This window comes from Amblyraja radiata, chromosome 6, assembly GCF_010909765.2.
Source record: "Amblyraja radiata isolate CabotCenter1 chromosome 6, sAmbRad1.1.pri, whole genome shotgun sequence".
NCBI lineage: Eukaryota > Metazoa > Chordata > Chondrichthyes > Rajiformes > Rajidae > Amblyraja > Amblyraja radiata.
This window is the reverse complement of record NC_045961.1, coordinates 98,942,108-98,961,531: the sequence shown is the minus strand read 5'-3', so window position 1 is coordinate 98,961,531 and position 19,424 is coordinate 98,942,108. Positions and strand designations below refer to the sequence as shown.

Sequence of the window (19,424 nt, the reverse complement as noted above, 5' to 3'; positions counted from 1 at the left end):
GTGTACCACACGCACAAACATTTCAATGATTCTATTCTTGAGGAAGATAATAGACAATAGATACAGGAGTAGGCCATTCGGCCTTTCAATATGATCATGGCTGTTCATCCCCAATCAGTACCCTGTTCCTGCCTTCTCGCCATATCCCCTGACTCCGCTATCTTTAAGAGCCCTGTCTAGCTCTCCCTTGAAAGTATCCAGAGAACCGGCCTCCACCGCCCTTTGAATTCCACAGACTCACAACTCTCTGTGTGAAAAAGTGTCTCCTCATCTCTGTTCTAAATGGCTTACAACTTATTCTTAAACAATCGACCCTGGTTCTGGACTTCCCCAACATCGGGAACATGTTTCCAGCCTCTAGCGTGTCCAAACCCTTAATAATCTTACATGTTGCAATAGGATGCCCTCTCATCCTTCTAAGCTCCAGAGTGTACAAGCCCAGCTGCTCCATTCTCTCAGCCTCTTCAATAGTTGGTTCAAACTTCACTTGGTCACCCAGGTATCCTATCCATGTGCCTGTCCAAATGTGTTTTAAATGTTGAAGCAGGGACTATCCCAACATTTAAGAAACAGTTAGACAGTCACATGGATAGGACAGGTTTGGAGGGATATGGACCAAATGCTGGCAGGTGGGACTAGTGTAGCCGGTGTGGGCAAGTTGGGGCGAAGGGCCTGTTTCCACTGTATCATTCTATGATTCCATCATTCTATAAAGGGAAGTTGGCCATGACTCAGTGAGTTGGAGACTTTTCTTGGAATTAGTTCATGGGTTCAAGTCACACAAAGAATATTTCTGACTCGGACAACATTGGTGAGTGGGTGCTTAAAGGTGGTGCCCTGGGAAAGATTAGATCTGGAGGCAGCACTAGTGGTGTAGCGGTAGAGCTGTTACCTTACTGCCCCAGAAACCCTGGTTCGAACCTGACCACGGGTGCTGTCTGAGTGAAGTTTGCACTTTCTCCCCGTGACCTGTGTGCGTTTTTTTCCGGGTCCTCCCTCCAAAGAAGTAGAGGTTTGTAGGTTAATTGGCTTGGGTTATAAATGTAAATTGTCCCTAGTGTGTGTAGGAGAGTGGTGGTAACACATCAACATAGAAACATAGAAAATAGGTGCAGGAGTAGGCCATTCGGCCCTTCTAGCCTGCACCGCCATTCAATATGATCATGGCTGATCATCCAACTCAGTATCCTGTACCTGCCTTCTCTCCATACCCCCTGATCCCTTTAACCACAAGGGCCACATCTACAGTAACTCTTAAATATAGCCAATGAACTGGCCTCAACTACCATTTGTGGCAGAGAATTCCACAGGTGTGTGAGGATCGCTGGTCGGCACGGACTCATAGTCATAAGAGTGATATAGCATGGAAACAGGTCCTTCAGCCCAACTTGTCCACACTGGCCAACATGTCCCAGCTACCACCTGCCCGCGTTTGGTCCATATCCCTCAAAACCTGTCCTATCCATGTACTTGTCTAACTGTGTCTTAAACATTGGGATAGTCCCAGCCTCAACTACCTCCACTGGCAGCTTGTTCCATATACACACCACTCTTTGTGTGAGAAAGCTACCTCTCAGATTCTTATTATTCTTATTAAATCTTTTCCCCGTCACCTTAAACCTATGTCCTCTGGCCTTTGATTCACCTACTCTGGGCAAGAGACTCTGTCTTTTCCTCTCATAATTTTATATAAAACCATAAGATCACCGCTCATCCTCCTGCGCTCCAGGGAATAGAGTCCCAGCCTACTCAACCTCTCCCTAGAGCTCAGACCCTCTAGTCCTGGCAATATCCTTGTACATCTTCTCTGACCTCTCTTCAGCTGGATGGGCCAAAGAGCCAGTTTCGTGCTGAATCACTGAACTAAGCTAAGCTAAACTAAAAAAACAGCGCATGGAAGTCTTTGCGGTTTATTCGTCACTGTTCCCGTGAAATTATAAATGTTTGGCATGAATTCCTTGCTTTTTATTTGTTCAAAACCCTCTCTTCAATATCACGCTGTTAGACCCACAAAAGCTAATACCGAGAATTGAGGCACCATTACCACATCAGCCGCTCGTAAAGATCAGGAGAATGATAAGAAGACGTCTGCTGCAACTTGTATTTTCTTTTCCGTCCCTTGCGTGCCAGAGTCACCACACAAACGGTGTCAATAAACAAGAAACCATTGTGATTTCCCATCATGTTCATGCTCATGGTACTTCCTATGTTAACCATACAACTCACCGCATTCCCCCTCCCCCTTCCCCGTCACATCAGCTGAGCACGTTTTAGACAATCATCTCAGTCCTGAGACGAGTGCATTCCGCCTAAGATAGACACAAACATAGAAACATAGAAAATAGGTGCAGGAGTAGCCCATTCGGCCCTTCGAGCCCTCCAACTCAGTATCCCATCCCTGCCTTCTCTCCATACCCCCTGATCCCTTTAGCCACAAGGGCCACATCTAACTCCCTCTTAAATATAGCCAATTAACTGGCCTCAACTGCCTTCTGTGGCAGAGAATTCCACAGATTCAATTCAATTCAATATTCAATATTTATTACATGTCATTTGAACCTCAGTGAGGCTCAAACGAAACTCCATTTCCACAGCCATACAAACAAAGACAATATCCTACAGACATGCACACAATTCCATTTACAGAAACATCCATCACAGTGGACCCACTGTGATGGAAGGCAAAGTCTTTTCTCTCCCCTGTTCTCCATTTCTCTCCCGATGTCCAAGCCCCAGGCAGGCGATGATAAGTCCCACGGCCATTTTAGGCCGTGCCGGGCGATTTACGGCCCCGCTCCTGGTCTAAATGCCACAAAGTTGGAGCCCCCGGCGGGCGCTGGAATGTCCCGCGGCCATGAAGTTGCGCCGGGCGATGAACGGCCCCGCTCTGGGTCGTTCCAAGCCCGCGACACGGGCTAGAGAAGTCACGTTGCGGCAGCTCCGGAAAGCGGTCTCTCCACCCGGACCCGTGAGCTCCCTATGTCCCAGTCCACCGGACCTGCGGCTGCAGCTGGAGCCTCCGAGCTACGTGGTCGGGCCGCAGCAGCGAGTCACCACCGCTCCCCACGCTCCGATGCCGGCCAGCCCCACGATGGTAAGTCCGCAGCTCCGCAGGCTCCGTGACTGGAGCCCCCCAGGTCGTTCAGGCTGGAGGCCGCCCCACGGTGCTAGGCCCCAACGACAACGGAGACCCGACGGAAAAGGTCGGGTCTCACGTACAGGGAAGAGATTTTAAAAAGTTTCCCCCTTTCCCCCCCCCCCCCGCCCCCCACATATACACAGTTAAAAACACTATTAAAAAACAAACAGCTACATTTAACTAGACAAAAATAAAATAAAAAGACAGACAGGCTGTAGGGGCTGCTGCAACAGTGAGTCGCGCCACCGCCGAAAATAATTCACCACTCTCTGTGTGAAAAATGTTTTTCTCATCTCGGTCCTAAAGGATTTCCCCTTTATCCTTAAACTGTGACCCCCTTGTCCTGGACTTCCCCAACATCGGGAACAACTGGATTAACTCAGCGGGTCAGGCAGCATCTCTGGAGAGAAGGAATGGGAGACGTTTCGGGTCGAGACCCTTCTTTGGACTGGTTAGGGATAAGGGAAATGCGAGATATAGACGATGATGTGGAGAGATAAAGAACAATGAACGAAAGATATGCAAAAAGTAACGATGGCAAAGGAAACAAGCCATTGTTAGCTGTTTGTTGGGTGAAAATGAGAAGCTAGTGTGACTTAGATGGGGTGATAGAAATTAATATTCATACCACTGGGCTGTAAGCTGCCCAAGTGAAATATGAGATGCTGTTCCTTCAATTTGCGTTTAGCCTCACTCTGACAATGGAAGAGAGTTTCAAGATGCGGACTCTTATACATCGGCGAGACCAAACGCAGACTGAGCGATCGTTTCACGGAACACCTTCACTCAGCCCGCGTGAACCTACCTGATCTCCCAGTTGCTGGACACTTTAGTTCTCCTTCCCATTCCTACACAGACCTTTCTGCCCTCGGTCTCCTCCATTGTCAGAGTGAGGCTAAACACAAATTGGAGGAACAGCATCTCATATTTTGCTGAGTTACTCCAGCCTTTTGTGCCTAACTTCAATTTAAACCAACATCTGCAGTTCATTCGTACACAGTACATTCTGCCTTTCAGGTTAGGCAGATGTTCACTTGCACCTCCTCCAGCCTCATCTACTGTGTCTGTTCTTCAAGGTGTGGACTCTTAAGGTCCTGTCCCACTTACGCAACCTTGGCTCGCAAATTACGCGACCTTTTGATCGCTTGAGGCGTACGGGCACCGTATGGCCGCGCGGGGCCGGTCCCACTTAGAAGCGCGGAGTTGTGCAGGGCTGGTCCCGACATCGTGCGGGGCTCCGAAATTCTTGCAGTGGCCAAGATCATTGCGCGCCAACGGCCTGTCAGCTCGCGTACGCACGCCTGCACATTGCGATCGTATGCAGCATCTTGACGTCGTACGTAGCGTCTTGACGGCGTACACAGTGTCTTGATGACGTCGCGAGCGCATGGCGTTATGTGATGACGTCACCGCCTGACCCCGTGCGACGCCCAAATTCAGTTGGCCCGCCTCCTGCCCAGCTGATTTGTAAGCATGCCGTAAATGACGTCACGCGCGAGCTTAGCGCGAAGTTTAGCGCAAACATAGCGCAAACTTAGCGCGACCTCCGCTCCCGGTTGGTAGCGCCAAACGCACGCAATCGCATGCAAGTGGGACAGGACAGTGGCGCAGCGGTAGAGTTGCTATAGCGCCAGGGACCTGTGTTCGATCCAGACTATGGGTGTTATCAGTAAGGAGTTTGTACTTCTTCCCGTGAGGACCTGCGTAGGTTTTCTCCCAAATCTTCAGTTTCCGCCCACATTCCAAAGACATACAGGTTTGCAGGTTAATTGGCTTGGGTTTGTATATTTGGTATAAGTGTAAATTGTCCCTAGTGTGTTAACGTGCGGGGATCGCTGGGCAGCGCGGACTCTGTGGGCCGAAGGGCCTGTTTCTGCGCTGTATCTCTAAACTAAACTAAACTTAGTGCCCCTGGAACTACCTGATCTTCCGGTTGCCAAACACTTTAATTCCCCTTCCCATTCGCACACTGACCTTTCAGTCCTAGGCCTCCTCCATTGGCAGAGTGAGGCTAATCGCAAATTGGAGGAACAGCATCTCATATTTTGCTTGGGCAGCTTACAGCCCAATAGTATAGAAATTGATTTCTCTAACTTCAAATACCTGCTGCATTGCTTCTCTCTCCTTCCCTCCCCCAAAATACCTCATATAACATTCTTAAAGGATTGGACAGGCCAGATGCAGGAAAAATGTTCCCGATGTTGGGGGATTCCGGAACCAGGGGTCACAGTTTAAGAATAAGGGGTCGGCCATTTAGGACTGAGATGAGGAAAAACTTTTTCACTCAGAAAGTTGTGATCTGTGGAATTCTCTGCCACAGGCAGTGGAGGCCAATTCATTGGATGTTTTCAAGAGAGGTAGATTTAGCTCTTAGGGCTAAAGAAATCAAGGGATATGGGTAAAAAGCAGGAATGGGGTACTGATTTTAGATGATCAGCCATGATCATATTGATGGATGGTGCTGGCTCGAAGGGCCGAATGGCCTACTCCTGCACCCATTTTTTTAAATGTTTCTATGTTTTGCTGTGGCTGTCTGTAGTTTCAGTCTGAACTAGGATCTCGAACCAAAACATTACCCATGCCTTCTCTCCAGAGGTGCTTCCTGCCCCGCTGAGTTACTCCGGCATTTTGTGTCTATTATCGGTTAAAACCAGCATCTGCAGTTCCTCTCTGCACATTGGCTCTGATCTATATATCGCTGTATACACTGAGGGCACTCCTCACTTCATTGAAGACTTCCATATTGATACCACCATGATGAAGATAGCAGAAACCCTTTCAGGATGAGTCCTGGCCCACCGCTGAAAGGTATGGATTGTACATCCATGGAAGACCCAACACTTGTCACCTATTATTTGATCCATTTCCAGAACATTGAACTGTACAGCACAGTCCCTCTGGCCCACCATATCTGTACTGACTATGATGCCAGTATAAACTAATTCCATCTGCCTATGCATCTTGATGGGTGATAGGTGTATGGAACAAGCTGTTGGAGGAGGTAGTTGAGGCAGGTACAATCACAAAGTTTAAGAAACAATTAGATAGAGACATGGTTTGTAATGGGGCTTTTTCACGGGGCGAGTTGACGCAAGATGTCACCAGAGTGAAGTGGTCGTGGTCCAGCACGAGTCTCGCACGATATAACGGGGGTAGATAAAGAGTTCCCATGGTACTCGGCATTTCTGTTATTTGTGCGAGTGACTTGTCCGTCTCCCGAGCTTTCGCGTTAAATCTTGAATGAACATCGTGAACTACACGTGACACAAATGATGTAACTTTTTTTTTCACACACTATAAATATCCTCCCTTGGTTGAATTGGCTCATTTGGAGACATGTTTTACTGTGTATGTGGGAGACACAGATGGACTGAGCACAGTACCTCGGTCTTACTGTGTGTGGGAGAGGGGGAGAAAGAGACGTACACTCACAGAGGCAGAGTCTCTCAGCCTGTGTAAGAGGGAGGGAGAGAGAGAGAGAGGCACACACAAGGTGGATGTGAAATCTCACCTGCCTGTTTCAGTGACAGACACCCGCTGCCAGTAAATGAAGACACCCCCATCTGTCTCCCCCTCCTCTCCCTCGACTATAATCTTTAAAAGGGACTTTAAAAGGGACTTTACTGAAAGGTTACGACCACAGGCAGCATATCAGAAGGGTCTCGATATCTCTGGAAAAAAAGAATAGGTGGCGATTCGAATCGGAACCCTTCTTCAGACATCCTAATCGGAATTGAGTCTAAAGATGTGTCTCGTCCCGAAACATCAGCTATTTTTCTCCAGAGATGCTGCTTGACTCGCTGATTTACTCCAGCGTTTTGTGTCTGTCTTCGGTTTAAACCAGCATGTGCAGTTCACTCCTTACACGGGTCTCTGGAGAACATTGATTGGTAGCGTTCCAGACCCTGCTTCGGAAAGGCATCGATCGCTAGTCGGCGAGGACTCCGAGCTGTATCTCTCAAAGAAGTACATGTGAAAAATTTCTCACGGACCATAAAAATGCGTAACCTTTCAGTAAAGTCCCTTTTAAAGTCCCTTCTAAAGATTATAGTTATTTTCTTTAATCTCATTAACATAACTCATGAATAAGTTGATGTCCATATGCGGATGCAAATCTTTATTTTTATTTATTTTTTAAATTCAATCCCACAGAAGACAATTTTTACTCACCTTCTGTCCCCTCTGTCCAGCTTCCGGGTTCACCGTTCGCAGGAGTTCCCACGGTACCCGCAAGAGTTATTACGGATATCGCACTGGCCACTACGTTCATATAATGTTGCAATGCTCAACCACAAGTGTACAAGTCACTCTTGGAGAAATTCAAACTTTCTTGAATTTTCTCCCGAGTGACCAAGATACACGATTACCTGCCGTTAGCGCTACGGTGGTCCACGGTGGTCCACGAATGCCGTACTGTTATCGCACGAGGTTCCCACGATGTTAAGCTCTGGTTAACTCTTGTACGCCGCTTAAGGATATGGGCCAAACGCAGGCAGGTGGGACCAGTGTAGATGGGGCTTATTGATCATCATGGGTAAGTTTGGCCTGTTTCCACACTGTGTGACTCTATGACTAAGATTGGGTCATATAGTCATAGAGTCATAGTCATAGAACGATACTGTTGAAACAGGCCCTTTGGCCCATCTTGCCCACACGGGCCAACATGCCCCAGCTACACTAGTCCCACCTGCTTGTGTTTAGTCCATATCCCTCCAAACCTACCCTATCCAAAGTTCCAAATCTATGAAGGGTGCTAAAGCTTCATCATAATACTTGATTTAAAATTTCAGTGTAACATTCGGTAATATCGCTGATTTGACCCCATACAGATCTCCCAAAGGAAAAGTACTGTGTATGCTGCGAATCCTTGGAGAAAGATTCTTTTATGCATTGTGACTTCAATGGGACTAACATTTTCAGAATTCCTTTTGGCCTTATTTATCGACAGGGATGAAAGTTTACTGCTACAAGATAGGGTGGGGTATTAGTAAGAAAGTAGCAGATACAATCATTAGAGTGCTATCTGCAAAGTTAGTGATATAACCAAGCCAGTAAGAAATGTAAGTTACTTTCACCTCTGCATATTGATGATATATTTTGATTTTAATCTGATATTGATGGTATCTCTACCACAACCAGAGAGCAGTGCCGGAGTACTATCTACCTCTTTGATGGCCCTCAGACTATATCAATGATTGGACTTTGCTGGCTTTGCCTTGCACTAAACGTTATTCCCTTATCAATGTATCTATACAGAATCAGAATCAGAATCACACTTTATCCGCCAAGTATGTTTTGCAACATACAAAGAATTTCATTGGCCAGATCAGTCATACAATTAAAAGTAACAGAACACTCAAAAAAACACATTTTAACATGAACATCCACCACAGTGACTCCTACACATTCCTCACTGTGATGGAAGGGGAAATAAAGTTCAAGTCCTTCCCTTAGTTCTTCCTCGGTCATGGGCTTCGAGCCCCTGTTGACGGGACACTGTAAATGGATCGATTGTATTTCTGTTGACTGGTTAGCACGGAACAAAAGCTTTTCACTGTACCTCAGTACACGTGACGATAAGCAAAAATGATATGGAACGCAGAACATAGAAAAGGGTGGTGAATCTCAAGTCAAGTCAAGTTTATTCGTCACATACACATACGAGATGTGCAGTGAAATGAAAAGGGGAAATGCTCGCGGACTTTGTGCAAAAAGACAAACAAACAAACAACCAAACAAACTACAAACGGAATGGAACAGAATCACATATTCTTTTACATATTAAATATTGTGGGCGGAAGGAAAAAGGGAAAAAAAACTAGCAATTAAAAAAAAAAAACGGTAGAGTGGTACAGTAAAAGTTAGTCCCTGGTGAGATAGGAGTTTACAGTCCTAATGGCCTCAGGGAATAAACTCCTTCTCAACCTCACAGCATGGCAACGGAGGCGTTTACCTCTTCTGAGGTATTTCAAATCATTGCCACAGAAGGCTGTGGAGGCCGTCAATAGATATTTTTAAGATGTGGATCGACAGATTCTTGATTAGTACGGGTGTCAGGGGTTATGGGGAGAAGGCAGGGGTTATGGGGAGAAGGCAGGGGTTATGGGGAGAAGGCAGGAGAATGGGGTTAGGAGGGAAAGACAAATCGACAATGATCGAATGGTTGAGTAGACTTGAAGGGCCGAATAGCCTAATTATGCTCCTACAACTTATGACCTTATGAAAAGTACAGCGCAGGAACGGGCATATAAGTACCAAACATGATGCCAGGTAAATTAATCTCATCAGTTTATGCTTGGTCAGTATACCCCCTCCCCCATCATAGACCCTGCATATCCATGTGCTTGTCTGAAACCCTCTTTAAGTGATTCAAAGAGTTTGCACCCAGGGTGAGAGGGGTCAGAGATTGTGCTCCTTCTTCTTCTTCTTCTTTCGTGTGGCGTGCACAGCCTAAAGTTGTTGGACAACTTGTTCTATTTGATCTTCCGTTTGTGCACGTCGAGTTAATTGCATTAGTCGAAACAGGGCGGACCACATGAAGGTTGCAATCTTCCACCCCAGAGATTGTGCTGCAGGAAGTACATCCTCTGTCGTTCCTTTTTGACTGTAGAGTCAATATGACGTCAATGGGCCAAAAAGACCTTCCTTTCATGCTGCAGATATTCGGTGATTTTATTTTGTAATAATCACTTGGTCTGTAAAACTGGATTGCAGAAAACGACACATGCTGCTCATATTCAAACGCAAAAGGCCATAAGTTTAAAGTGAGTGAGCAAAGTTGAAAGGAGGTGCAGGGCACACTGGAACACACTGTCAGGGATGGTGGTGGAGGCAAGTATGATATCACCGTTAAAGAGGCTTGCCTGCAAGTCCATGTGCAGAACTGTTAGACTGCCGACAATGCCATCTTTCACGTGAGAATTCAGTATGACCTACTTACTAATTGAGAGCCAGTTTAACAACAATCCGTTTGAAACTGTGTTTTAAATTTAATAACATGGATTTATTTTATTTTATTTTCAGAGCTTTTCATTACCCAAATTATCATTTCTGAACTGACAGTATTGCACGATCTCCATCATGATCCTTCTAATTGCTTATCTTGCGATCTTCTTTGCATTATCAAATGGTTCAAGTTATAATAGTCCGGATCACACAGACAATCTTAGTAAGTATTGATCGTTTATTTAATACAAGGTTTGTTTGCCTGTCTTGTTCGAGCCAAGTTTCACCATTTGTTTAATCTCGTTTGTACATACATAGTCATAGGTTCATAGAGACTTACCCGCATGGAAATAGGCCCTTTGGCCCAACTTGTCCACACCGGCCAACAGGTCTCATCTGCACTAGTCCCACCTGCTTGCTTTGGCCCATATCCCTCTAGACCTGTCCTATCCATGTACCTGTCTAAATATTTCTTAAACACTGCGATAGTACCAGCCTCAAATACCTCCTCTGGCAACTTACATACATCCACCACCCTTTGTGAATAAAAAATACCCCTCAGGTTCTATTAAATTGATCACACCTCACCTGAAACCTAAGTCCTCTGGTTCTCAATTCTTGCGATTGAGGGAGTGCAGCGTAGGTTTACAGGGTTAATTCCCAGGATGGCGGGACTGTCATATGCTGAGAGAATGGAGCGGCTGGGCTTGTACACTCTGGAGTTTAGAAGGATGAGAGGGCACCTTATTGAAATATATAAGATTGTTAAGGGTTTGGACATGCTAGAGGAAGGATACATGTTCCCAATGTTGGGGGGGTGGGGGGGGGGGTCCAGAACCAGGGGCCACAGTTTAAGAATAAGGGGTAAGCCATTTAGAATGGAGACGAGGAAACACTTTTTCTCACAGAGATTTGTGAGTCTGTGGAATTCTCTGCCTCAGAAGGCGGTGGAGGCCGGTTCTCTGGATACTTTCAAGAGAGAGCTGGATAGGGTTCTTAAAGATAGCGGAGTCAGGGGGATATAGGGTGAAGGCGGGAACGGGTTAATGATGATCAGCCATGATCACATTGAATGGCGGTGCTGGCTCGAAGGGCCGAATGGCCTACTCCTGCACCTATTGTCTATTGTCTATTGTCTATTGTCAACTCCCCTACTCTTGACAAGAGAATCTGTGCGTCTACCCGATCTATTCCTCTCATGATTTTTGTACACCTCAATAAGATAATTCCTTAATACACAGTTCTATTTTTTAAATATTTACTTGCCACAGAGTAAGTAGAATTTGGACATATATTAAAAGTGTTGATGTACGTTATTATATCTGCCACTAATTGATAAGGAAGGGTGGTTGGGCCAAACTGAGGGTGGAGAACAATTTGCAACCCTTTATATGTTGAAACAGCTGATAAGTTATGATGAACAGCGTAGGTTTTGGACGGTCAAATCCAACCGAAAGGTTAAAATGGAAAGAGTCCTTTCAGCCCAGGTGGGAAACTAAATGAGACACATCCCCATTCTACTATCCCGAACCTGATTCATCTGCCAAACATCCCCTCCTTCACTGGATCCACGTTTCACTTGCTGGCTCCTGCCCCATCCCTTCCCACCATCTATTTCTACCACCTATCTCCCCCACCCCCCCCCACCCCCCCACCCCCCCATTCCATCAGTCTGAATGAGGGTCCTGACCCCAAATCTCCGCCCGCCACCCCCACCCAACAATAGTCTGTAGACGGGTTTCGGCCCGAAACGTTGCCCATTCCCTTCGCTCCATAGATGCTGCTGCACCCGCTGAGTTTCTCCAGCACTTTTGTCTACCCAAAATCTCACCTGGTTCTTGAGAAGATTTATATGAATGTCGGTCGGAGTCGAGGGCCTGAACTGTCAAGCCAGGTTGGGCAGGTTCTGTCTTTGGAGTGCAGGAGGCTGAGAGTGATCTTATTGAGATACATAAAAAAATGATGAGGGGAATAGATAGCGTGAAAGCACCGATTACAGAAAGACTTAATTAGGAAACAATGTGTGGATTACAGACTAAAATGATTATCCACAAGTTTAACTTAGTTGACCAAAAAGTAGATCCACTTTTCTGTTACAAGGATTGGTGCACACTATAGCATAATCAAAGAAATTCCTGTGTGTCGCCACCTCTGCTTCCCTTATCTCTACGTTTAGGATTTGTCTGCAGTTCCCTGTCACTACACTAGCACAATCCACATCCCTGTTTACTTGCCTGCGTTATGGGGTCAAGGAAAGGGCGTTCACGTCACGGCCCTGCTTCCACCAAGCTTTCCACCACCACCACGCACATGAAGCAGAGGAAGTGACAAGACAGACACCATTGTGTGCAGATGCTGAGAGGTGTGTCCAGCTCTGGCTGAACAGCTTCTAATCTTGTGTGTGGACACGATATGAAGAGGAAACACGCACTATTCCTTCCCCTGCAACAAGTGGTCTGATAACAAGGGGCAAGAAACTGTTCGTGAATCGGGTGGTACGTGCCTTCAGCCCAACAGGAGAGGGGAGATGTGGTCCTTGATTATTTAGGCTGCTTCCCCAAGTCAACATGGTTTGGTTTAGTTTAGAGATACAGTATGGAAACAGGCCTTTCAGTCCGCACCGACCAGCGATCCTCGCTCACTTATGCCCCTGTCCCACTTAGGAAACCTGAACGGAAACCTCTGGAGACTTTGCGCCCCACCCAAGGTTTCCGTGCGGTTCCCGGAGGTTGTAGGTGGTTGCCGGAGGTTGCAGGTAGTGGAAGCAGGTAGGGAGACTGACAAAAACCTCCGGGAACCTCCGGGAACTGCACGGAACCCTTGGGTGGGGCGCAAAGTCTCCAGAGGTTTCCGTTCAGGTTTCCTAAGTGGGACGAGGGGCATAACACTAGACACCTACACACGCTAGGGACAATTTACATTTATACCAAGCCAATTAACCTACAAACCTGTCCTTCCTTTGGAGTGTGGGAAGATCGCGGAGAAAACCCACACGGTCATGGGGAGAAAGTGCAAACTCCGCACAGACAGCACCCGTGGACGGGATTGAACCCCGAAATCTGGTGCAGTAAGCTCTGGAAGGCCAGCCAATCTACCGCTGCGCCACCGTGCCGTGTAGATGGAATTAACGGGACAGGGGAGTGGGACGGGTAGTGGGGTAGCAGGAGGTTGTTTGTGCGTAGAATGGCGTACATCCACAACTGGTGTACCATGACATGCAGGTGCAGCAGGCAGTGAAGAAAGCGAATGGTATGTTAGCATTTATAGCAAAACGATTTGAGTATAGGAGCAGGGAGGTTCTACTGCAGTTGTACAGGGTCTTGGTGAGACCACACCTGGAGCATTGCGTAGAGTTTTGATCTCCTAATCTGAGGAAAGACATTCTTGCCATAGAGGGAGAACAGAGAAGGTTCACCAGACTGATTCCTGGGATGTCAGGACTTTCATATGAAGAAAGACTGGATAGACTCGGCTTGTAATCACTAGAATTTAGAAGATTGAGGGGGGATCTTATAGAAACTTACAAAATTCTTTAGGGGTTGGACAGGCTAGATGCAGGAAGATTGTTCCCGATGTTGGGGGGAAGTCCAGAACAAGGGGTCACAGTTTAACGATAAGGGGGAAGTCATTTAGGACAGAGATGAGATTTTTTTTTTTCACACAGAGAGTGGTGAATCTCTGGAATTCTCTGCCACAGAAGGTAGTTGAGGCCAGTTTATTGGCTATATTTAAGAGGGAGTTAGATGTGGGCTTTGTGGCTAAAGGGATCAGGGGGTATGGAGAGAAGGCAGGTACAGGATACTGAGTTGGATGATCAGCCATGATCATATTGAATGGCGGTGCAGGCTCGAGGGGCCGAATGGCCTACTCCTGCACCTATTTTCTATGTTTATATGTTTCTCCACAATTTCTTGCGGACATCGGCAATTTGTGTTCAACCATGCCGAACAACGTGACCTATTTCTGATGACATTGATCAAAGGTACACTATTGTCCAAGATAACAGAAGAAGCACTTTTAGACTTTATACTTTAGAGATACAGTGTGGAACCACAGAGTCCACATGATCAAGTGATCACCCCGTGCCTTAGCACTATACCACACTAGGGACAACTCCAAATTCCCAGAAGCCGATTAACCAACAAACCTATACGTCTTTGGAATGAGGAAGGAAACCGGAGCACCCGGAGTGAACCCATATTAACACAGGGAGAACGTACAAACTCCATAAGTAAGCATGCAGGTTCAGCAGGCAGTAAAAAAAACCAAATGGCATGTTGGCATGGTGGCCTTCATAGCGAGAGGATTTGAGTATAGGAGCAAGGAGGTCCTACTGTAGTTGTACAGGGCCCTGGTGAAACTGCACCTGGAGTGTTGTCTGCAGTCTTGGTCTCCTAATTTGAGGAAGGACATTCTTGTTATTGAGGGAGTGCAGTGTTGGTTCACCAGGTTAATTCCCGGGATGGCGGGACTGACATATGACGAAATAATGGGTCAACTGGGCTTGTATTCACTGGAATTTAGAAGGATGAGAGCGAATCCGAAAGAAACCTATAAAATTATTAAGGCATTGGACATGCTAGAGGCAGGAAACATGTTCCTGATGTTAGGGGAGTCCAGAACCAGGGGCCACAGTTTAAGAATAAGGGGTAGGCAATTTAGAACTGATGAGGAAAAACTTTTTCACACAGAGAGTTGCGAATTTGTGGAATTCTATGCCACAGAAGGCAGTGGAGGCCAATTCACTGGATGTATTCAAAAGAGAGTTAGAAATTTCTCTTAGGGTTAATGGAATCAAGGGATATGGTGAAAAAGCAGGATAAAAACAGGATACTGACTCTGGATGATCAGCCATGATCATATTGAATGGTGGTGCTTGCTCGAAGGACCGAATGGCTTACTCCTGCACCTACTTTCTATCTTTGTATGTTTCTATGTTTCTATAAAGACAGAACCTGAAGTCATGTTCGAACCCGGTTCTCTGGCGCTGTAAGGCAGCAAATCTACCGCTGCGCTATCATGCCGCCAACTCTCAAATGAACGTGAACAATCTATTCACATGACAGGTAGATCATTTAGGCAACACAGTGACACAGTGGTAGAGTTCGATCCTGACTACGGGTGCTGTCTGTGTGGAGTTACTACGTTCTCCCTGTGACCTGCGTGGGTTTTCTCCGGGATCTCCGGTTTCCTTTCACACTCCAAAGAAGTACAGGTTTGGAGGTTAATTGGCTCAGTTTAATTGTAAATTGTCCCTAGCATTTGTGTGCAGTGATCACTGGTCAGCGCGGACTCGGTGGGCCGAATGGCCTGTTTCCACGCTATATCTCTAAACTAAACTAAACTAAACTAATCTAAGCTGATGGGGGTAGACACAAAATGCTGTAGTAACTCAGCGGGTGAGGCAGCATCTATGAAAAGAAGGAATTGGCGACGTTTCGGGTCAAGACCCTTCTTCAGCCTGATGTCAGGGGAGGGGGAGGGACAAAGAAAGAATGTAGGCGGAGAATGGAGGATGAGTGGGCGAACTGGGAAGGGGGAGGGGATGGAGAGAGAAAGCAGGGGCTACCTGAAGTTAGAGAAGTCAATGTTCATACCGCCGGGATGTAAACTACCCAAGCGAAATATGAGGTGCTGTTCCTCCAATTTGCGCTGGGCCTCACCATGACAATGGAAGAGGTCCAGGGCAGAAAGATCAGATTGGGAATGGGAGGGGGAGTTGAAGTGCTGGGCCACCGGGAGATCAGCTTGATTAATGCGACTGAGCGGAGGTGGTCAGCTTGTACTCGCTAGAAACTCTGCTAGAATTTAGAAGATTGAGGGGGGATCTTATAGAAACTTACAAAATTCTTAAGGGGTTGGACAGGCTAGGTGCAGGAAGATTGTTCCCGATGTTGGGGAAGTCCAGAACAAGGGGTCACAGTTTAAGGATAAGGGGGAAATATTTTAGGACCGAGATTTAAAAAAGAAAATCCACACAGAGAGTGGTGAATCTCTGGAATTCTCTGCCACAGAAGGTAGTTGAGGCCAATTCATTTAAGAGGGAGTTAGATGTGGCCCTTGTGGCTAAAGGGATCATGGGGTATGGAGAGAAGGCAGGTACAGGATACTGAGTTGGATGATCAGCCATGATCATATTGAATGGCGGTGCAGGCTCGAAGGGCCGAATGGCCTACTCCTGCGCCTATTTTTCTATGTTTCTTTGTTTCAGCGAAACAATCGCCAAGCTGATGGGGCCTCAATTCTCATGTCGGCCATGACTAATAAGGCTGCATTTTCTGGAACTACACCCTATAAAAATGCCACCATTGAAAATGATTATCTGGAACATGCCAAAGCTAACTTTTTACTGGAAACAGAAGTAATGTTAGTGTGAACAGCAGGAACTATGAGATGTACTTTGCAGATTAAAGTAGATAAACAGATGGATATTGTGCCACATCTACTGTAAGGTCAAGATAGGGAAATGATAAAATTAAGAAAACATATGCTTTGTGGGTTTAGCCTGTGAACAAAAAGTGTGAGAATGAATGTTGAAATGCACGATGTCACCACAGAATGAAATGTCGAAGAGGCTTAAAATAAGACTGGGTTGAGAACATTCAACTGAGGCCGCTCTCAAGGATAATTTAGCAACTCCACTAATCCTTTCACTGACGTCTAGAACAGGTCACACATTCTTGCTTGTAGTATTCTTCCTACCAGGATGTAAGGTTCACTGTACAAAACCTCAATGCAAACTCATTTCACAAGTTAGAGGAGGTGAATTAGGCCTTTTGGTCCATCGAGTCTCCTCTGTAATTCAATCATGGCTGATCTCAGCCTCCTACTCCCATTGTCCTGCCTTCTCCCCATAACCCTTGACCCTGGTTCTAATCAAGAATTTGTCCATCTCTGCCTTAAAAATATCCACTGACTTGGCCTCCACAGCCCTCCGTGGCAATCAGTTCCATAGATTAACTACCCTCCAACTAAACAAGTTCCTCCTCACCTCCTTTCTAAAAGAGTGCCTTTTAATTCAGTGGCTATGACCTCTGGTCCTAGACTCTCCCACCAGTGGAAAAAGTCTTAAATTGTTTAAGCCTTGCTGATACTTGTATATAGACCCATGCTGTCACGGGGAGAACGTGCAAACTCCAGACAGACAGCACCCGTAGTCAGGATCGAACCCGGGTTTCTTGCGCTGCAAGGCAGCACCTCTACCACTGTGCCACCATGCCGACTGTTGTTGAGTTAACCTTTCCTGTTACTTTTGTTGTTGGCTGTGTATTTGTATCTGAATTTCCCTGAGGCGATCAATAAAGTATTTATTATTATTATTATTATTATTATTTTATTATTATTATAATTATTATTATGATTATTATTATGATTATTATGATGATGATGATGATTATTATTATTATTATTATTATTATTATTATTATTATTATTATTATTATTATTTTATTATTATTATTATTATTATTATTATTATTATTATTATTAAATTATTATTATTATTATTATTATTATTATTATTATTATTATTATTATTATTATTATTATTATTATTATTATCATCAAACCATTGCCATTTATTCTTTTGTAAATAGCTGATCTAAATCCACCGACAAACTTCAGGATTGTGGACATGCAGTTTGGAGTACTGACATTCGCATGGGATAGTAACCTCAGTGAAGAGACAATGACTAAGTTTAAAGTTAAATATATATATACAGAGAAATACTTTGATGCTGCCCAGTGGGAAAGTGTAAGTGCAATATCAACTCTTGCTGTTTTTCCTGCTAAAACCCAATTGGTACATTTCACTGATTCTTTGGATAGACTTGGATGTGGTTTGGATATGGAGTGGATGTGGAGAGGATGTTTCCACTAGTGGGAGAGTTTAGCACTAGAGGTCATAGCCTCAGAATTAAAGGACCTTCCTTTCGGAAGGAGATGAGGAGGAATTTCTTTAGATGGTGGTGAATCTATGGAATCCATTGCCACAGAAGGCTGTGGAGGCCAAGTCAATGGATATTTTTAAGGCAGATAGATAGATTCTTGATTGGTATGAGTATCAGGTGTTATGGGGAGAAGGCAGGAGAATGGGGTTAGGAGGGAGAGATAGATCAGCCATGATTGAATGGCGGAGTAGACTTGATTGGCCAAATAGCCCAATTCTGCTCCTATCACTTATGACCTTATTACCTTTGTGCCACAAATTAGTAGAACCATTGGCTTATAAGGCACAAGAGGAGACTTTAGATTTTGGAGATACAACGTGGAAACAGGACCCACGGCCCACCTAGTTTGCGCCGACTAGCGATCACCGCGTACACTAGCATTATCTAAACCACTAGGGGCGATTTACAATTTACAGAAGCCAATTAGCCTGTAAAACTGTACGTCTTGGTAGTGTGGATGGAAACCGGAGCACCCGGAGAAAGCAAATGCAGGTCATGGGGAGAATGTACGAACTCCATACAGACAGCACCCATAGTCAGGATCGAACCCAGGGCTCTGGCGCTGTAAGGCAGCAACTCTACCGCTGCACCACCGTGCTGCCCAGAGTTGATTCAGCCTCTTGCCTCTTGGCCGACCAAGAAAGACCGAACTTGGCTAGTCCCACATCCCAGCCAAGGGATTGTAGCTTCTAAGTTACGGAAGTTTGTGGGGCTCACTCAAGATATTGGGAATGTATCTCATACTTTAACAGTTTACTTGGATATGTGGAACAATATTTGGTGGAAGAGAATGAGTACTTATTGTTCAGCCGCAAATGCCCCTTCTTTCCTGAGAGAATGGTGAGGCATTTTCAGGTAAACAATGTTTATTTTTTAGAATGTAGTGACAATGAACTGCAGATGATGGTTTACACAAAAAAAAGACATAAAGTGCTGGAGTAACTAGCCTGGTTAGGCAGCATTCATGGAGAACATGGACAGGTGATGTTTTGAGCCGGAACCCTTCTTTGGACAGGTCGTTTTTCAGACGGGTCCTGACCCGAGATGCTACCTATCCATCCGTGATCTAGACCTGGGGTATTGTCCCTGTGGAATTTTCATTTTCCTTTGACAGCATGCATTTTCTCCGGGAGCTCCGGTTTCCTTCTATCTCACAAAGATGTGTGGGTTTGTAGGTTAATTGGTCGCTGCACCTTGCCCATTGTCTGGGGAATGCATGAGATATTGGGATAATGTGCAACTGGTGTGAATTGGTGATGATTGGTCGGTATGGACACGGTGGGCCCATTTCCATGCTATATCAATCAATCAATCAATCAATCAATCAACAAATCAACAAATCAACCAATCAATCAATCAATCAATCAATCAATCAATCAATCAATCAATCA

At 45.5% G+C, this 19,424-nt stretch overlaps 1 protein-coding gene across 2 annotated transcripts in view; it reads left to right on the top strand.

The window, feature by feature from the left end:
• csf2ra (colony stimulating factor 2 receptor subunit alpha) overlaps positions 1–19,424 on the top strand; it is a 59,864-nt gene that overhangs the window by 22,631 nt on the left and 17,809 nt on the right. For both annotated transcript variants that reach the window (XM_033023314.1, XM_033023313.1), the window contains exons 2-3: positions 10,163–10,307; positions 17,680–17,837. In XM_033023314.1, coding sequence (XP_032879205.1) covers positions 10,220–10,307; positions 17,680–17,837 — 246 coding nt within the window. In that variant the 5' untranslated portion in view covers positions 10,163–10,219. The remainder of the gene's footprint in view (positions 1–10,162; positions 10,308–17,679; positions 17,838–19,424) is intronic.